The following is a 4,701-nucleotide window of genomic DNA, read 5'->3' as shown; positions in this document are numbered from 1 at the left end:
TATATATATATATATATATATATATATATATATATATATATATATAGTTTGAGGGGCTCATTCAAGGAAGAACTGACTAGTTTGTAGTAACCGTGAGATCCAATATCAACCACAAATCAATAGATAAATTAGGAAATTTATAATTTTGGTAATTTTGAATTAAAATTTTAATGTAAAAATATTTTAGGTATTTTCTCTCCTCTCTTCTCTCTCCGTCCTCCGTCCTACAGCCACCGTCTTCCGGTGATACCACTGTGATACCAAAAAATATTGACCGTGTTAAACAAAAAACACAATGTGATACCCAAACATATATATGATGCATTGCGATACCACTGTGTTACATCTCCGATCGACCACACAAACAACCTTAGTGTGATACCCAAGCACATATATGATGCATTGTGATACTATTGTGGTATCACCAGAAGACGGTGATCGAAGATGGTGGTCGGAGGAGGGAGAGATGAGAGTTTTAAAATATCTAAAATGTCCTTGCATTAAAACTTTAATTCAAAATTACCAAAATTATAAATTTTTTAATTTATCTATTAATTTGTGATTGAAATTGAATCTCACGGTTACCACAAACTAATTAATTCTAATTGGATTAGGTCCCTATGATTTGATATAAATAGTTTATATGATATTTTACTATTTCAACCCCACATTTGCTTTTAGATTATTCAACTTCCACAAACACACGTCAATATTTTCTTTTGTAACTTTCAACAAAAATCACTTATATTGTTGTCAAATCGAATTAAAACACACCATCGATAGCCCTCCCTCATCCTCATTCACCATTCCTCCCCCCCATCTACTTTCAGAATTCAGACAAACACACATCCCCATCAGATCTCTTTTAAAGATTATGAAATGGCTCAAAAAACCCACATCCATAAACCCCCTTTTCTTCACCTTTTTCTTATTTTTCAATCAATCTCTATGTTCGGATCCACGTTATGAAGCTTGTGTCCCCCATAGCTGCAGTGAAAATGGGCCGACCATTACTTATCCATTTTTCATCAACGGTTTACAAAACTCCAGTTGTGCCTACCCTGGATTAGGACTCCATTGCAAGAATGGTTTCCCAATGCTTAAGATCTCAGAAAACGAATTCAGGGTGGAAGAAATTGATTATGAAAGAAGTCATCTCCGACTTCAGACCACCGCAATTTCGTGGAATCAGACTGTATCTTGCCCTTCGGATATCAGGAACTTAACGCTTGACCCTAACCGGTTTTTAATTGACAACGATACGACTACGAAACTCGTATTCATTTCGAATTGCATGAATAACGCGAGTGCGAGTCTAGAGAGGTATAGGATCCAGTCATGTCAGACAAGTGTGGAGCTGGTCATGCTAGCGAACGATACGAATTTGAGAACCGCAACGGAGACTTGCGGCAACGGYAGTGGGATTGTGATGACGCCGGTGGAATTGACTGGCAAAGAAGGGAGGATTGACGCTACGAATTATGCAGAGGTGCTGGAAAGGGGGTTCGTGATGAGGTGGCGTGCGCCGGACTGTGGTATCTGTCGGGATAGTGGTGGGAGGTGTGGGTTCGATACGCCGACGTTCCAATTTCGTTGTTTTTGCCCCGATAGACCCCATAGGACGCGTTGCACACCTGGTAAGAACTTTCCTCTTTGGTCTATTCGCATATGATTAATATCATTAACAGGTCCGGTCCCAAAATTTTTGATGTCCTGTGTGAAAATAATAAAAAATGCTCCGAAGTCTGTTTTTTTTAAGCCAATGAAACATGCGATCTTTTAAAGAGTTTAAAACCTATTCAAGCTAAATATCTCATCTCGATGTTGAATTTTATTAATTATAATTCAAAAAATTACGATGGAGGGGACATAAAAACCAAAACCCCGTATACAAAATATAAAATTATAAATCCAAGATTAAGATCGTGCTTCCTTCTTTTTCAGTTTTCTCTTTTCCAGAATTGAAATTAGCAAACTAGAAACATTATTTCAATACATGGAACTTAAAAGACATGGAAAACTAAAATTAGTTTTTAACTAAAATAGTAAATTACATCCAAACTGTTGTCATAGTAAGCAAATTGTAAAACTAAAAAATTACAGGTCTAACGACTAAAGATTAAACGTTTATCTATTAGCAGCTTAATAAGTTTAATGGAACTAATAACTTATTCACTCAACTATGCACAACTGTTTCATAGTGGCTTAATGATATAGAAAGGAACTTATCCGGAAAGCTTCTAGGGGGGAGCTTTATATAGAAAGCCATTTTTTTCCAAGCATGTCCATTCCAACTAAAAAAACGCTCCTTACATCTGCGAAAAAACTTTCCGAAACAAAAAATCTTCCAACTTATATAAACAATTTAATTCATATGGACAACTTTATACAAACAAATTTTTTTCCAACTTTCCAACTTAATGCATCAACTACTTGCACTTTATGTCTTGCTACTGGTATATTTCTTATTACTTTCCACTTTTAGAATATCTATCTCTGTAGAGAGGAGGAAGTTATTTTAGGAAACTGAACTTGATTAGAAACTCGCCACTCACGTCATGTCACGTGTTCCTTTTTGGAGATATACATGGAAGGAGGTATTGTTTATCAGGAATCACAAATTCATAATAATGAATAATTCATCCATATTATTGATGGATATACCATATGTCTAGCTTTTGTCTACGGGTGTAAATGAGTCGAGTCGATCAGCAGGTTATTCGAGCTCGGTTCGAAAAAATAATATCAGACTCGAGCTCGATTAACTATTTCAAAGAAGTCGGGCTTGCGCTCGAGCTTGAATATTTTTTTTAATGTTTGAGCTTGAGCTTAGCTCGATGCTTGTTTATCACCTCAAATTTGAGATTGATTCACTCGCCTGTTTACTCAAGCTGGTCCATTTTGGAGCAATATACTTGTTGATTTACTAAAAGTTACTGCTGATACTAAGAATGTTCTTTTGCAGGAAAACGAAGAAACACTGTGATGAAATATGCACTAGGTAATATGATTCAATAACATCAGAATTTTACGTACTTGTACCGTGATTATAACGGTCTGAAATCTTTTTCGACTGCAAAACTTGAATCCTATCTTGTTCATTGTTTGCAGCAGCTCTTGGCATTGGGACCGTAATTATCTTGATCTTCCTGATCTTTTGCTTCAGATTCAAGATCTTCTCTAGATATCACACAAAAGTTCATACCAATCTGGAAATCTTCATAGAGAATCATGAAGCTCTTGCTCCAAAAAGGTACTCTTATTCAGATTTGAAAAGAATGACTGAATCCTTCAAAGTCAAAATAGGCCAAGGAGGTTATGGTTCTGTGTACCAAGGAGCGTTACACAACGGTAACTTAGTTGCGGTCAAAATTCTRAACGAATTAAAAGGAAATGGAGAAGATTTAGTTAATGAACTCGCGAGCATTAGCAAGACTTCTCATGTTAACATAGTAAGTCTTTTGGGATTCTGTTTTGAGGGCCGTCACCGAGCTTTGATCTATGAGTACATGCCTAACGGATCCCTAGAGAAATTTGTTTATAATCGAGGTTCAGCAATAGGTAGCCAACTAGAATGGGAGAAACTATACGAAATTGTAGTTGGCATTGGTCGAGGCTTAGAGTACTTGCATCGCGGTTGTAACACACAAATTCTACATTTTGACATAAAACCCCATAATATTCTCTTAGATAAAGATTTATGTCCTAAGATATCTGATTTTGGGCTCGCTAAGCTATGTCCTGAAAAAAGAAGTGTCATTTCTATGTCGGGTATGAGAGGGACTCCGGGGTATATTGCACCGGAAGTATTTTCTAGAAACTTTGGAGGGGTTTCTCACAAGTCGGATGTGTACAGTTACGGGATGATGGTATTAGAAATGGTGGGAGGGCGAAGGGATGTTGTGGTTGAAGTTAATGACACTAGCAACATGTTCTTCTCCCATTGGGTATATAAACAACTTGTGTCGAACAAAAATCTTGGATTGAGCGGGATTTTGAATGAGGAGGATAAAGAACGAGTGACGAAGATGGTTTTTGTAGGCTTATGGTGCATACAAGTTGATCCTTCAAGTAGACCATCAATGAGTAAGGTGTTGGATATGTTAGAAGGAGATTTAGAGTCCATACAGATTCCTCCTAAACCTTTCTTGTTTTCCCCTCCAAAATCACCAGATCCCACCATTGAATCGCTATGATTCATGGTTAAACTTGAAATTGAAAAATGTAATCGGTTGTTCAGTAAACATGTAACACATTCATATCCAAATTTGGTAATTATATGGGAGTTTGAGGGGTTCCGTTGCAAATTGGTTTTGGAATTGGTATGTAATAAAAAATAAATGAACAAAACATCCTTTTATGTCATTTGCATACTTTCTTGATTAAATTGAAGATAATGTATATGATTGGGTTTCAATGAAAATGAAAGTTATGGTGAAAAGTATAAGAAGAGATCTTCATTCATGAATCAATACCTAGATGAATGTCAACACCAAAGAGGTACATACAGATGTACCAAATCAATTCTCTTCTAATGTGCAATTCATGAGTGAGCATGGGATTAAAAGTGATCAGGGATTCACATCTCTTCTTATGTTTCTTACTGTAACTTCCATTTTCATATGTTCTTTCGCCTCGTATATACTATGATAAAATTAATGATAACATTAATTGGCGGCCAAGGGAGGGGGGATGGTGGTG

The 4,701-nt window shown here is 36.3% G+C and overlaps 1 protein-coding gene across 1 annotated transcript; it reads left to right on the top strand.

Annotated features, from left to right (window-relative positions):
• The first annotated feature begins 1,217 nt into the window (after nt 1-1,217).
• Nucleotides 1,218-4,354, top strand: LOC112525622 (rust resistance kinase Lr10-like). The gene is made up of 3 exons (XM_025135821.1): nt 1,218-1,637; nt 2,966-3,001; nt 3,112-4,354. Exons 1-3 carry the CDS (start codon nt 1,295-1,297, stop codon nt 4,194-4,196), a joined length of 1,464 nt encoding a protein of 487 aa, XP_024991589.1. The 5' UTR covers nt 1,218-1,294; the 3' UTR covers nt 4,197-4,354.
• The last annotated feature ends 347 nt before the right edge of the window (nt 4,355-4,701 follow it).

The sequence above is a fragment of the Cynara cardunculus genome (genome assembly GCF_001531365.2).
Source record: "Cynara cardunculus var. scolymus isolate 2C chromosome LG 13, CcrdV1, whole genome shotgun sequence".
Lineage (NCBI taxonomy): Eukaryota > Viridiplantae > Streptophyta > Magnoliopsida > Asterales > Asteraceae > Cynara > Cynara cardunculus.
Note: the sequence above shows the minus strand (reverse complement) of the source record. Positions and strands in the feature narration are given on the sequence as shown.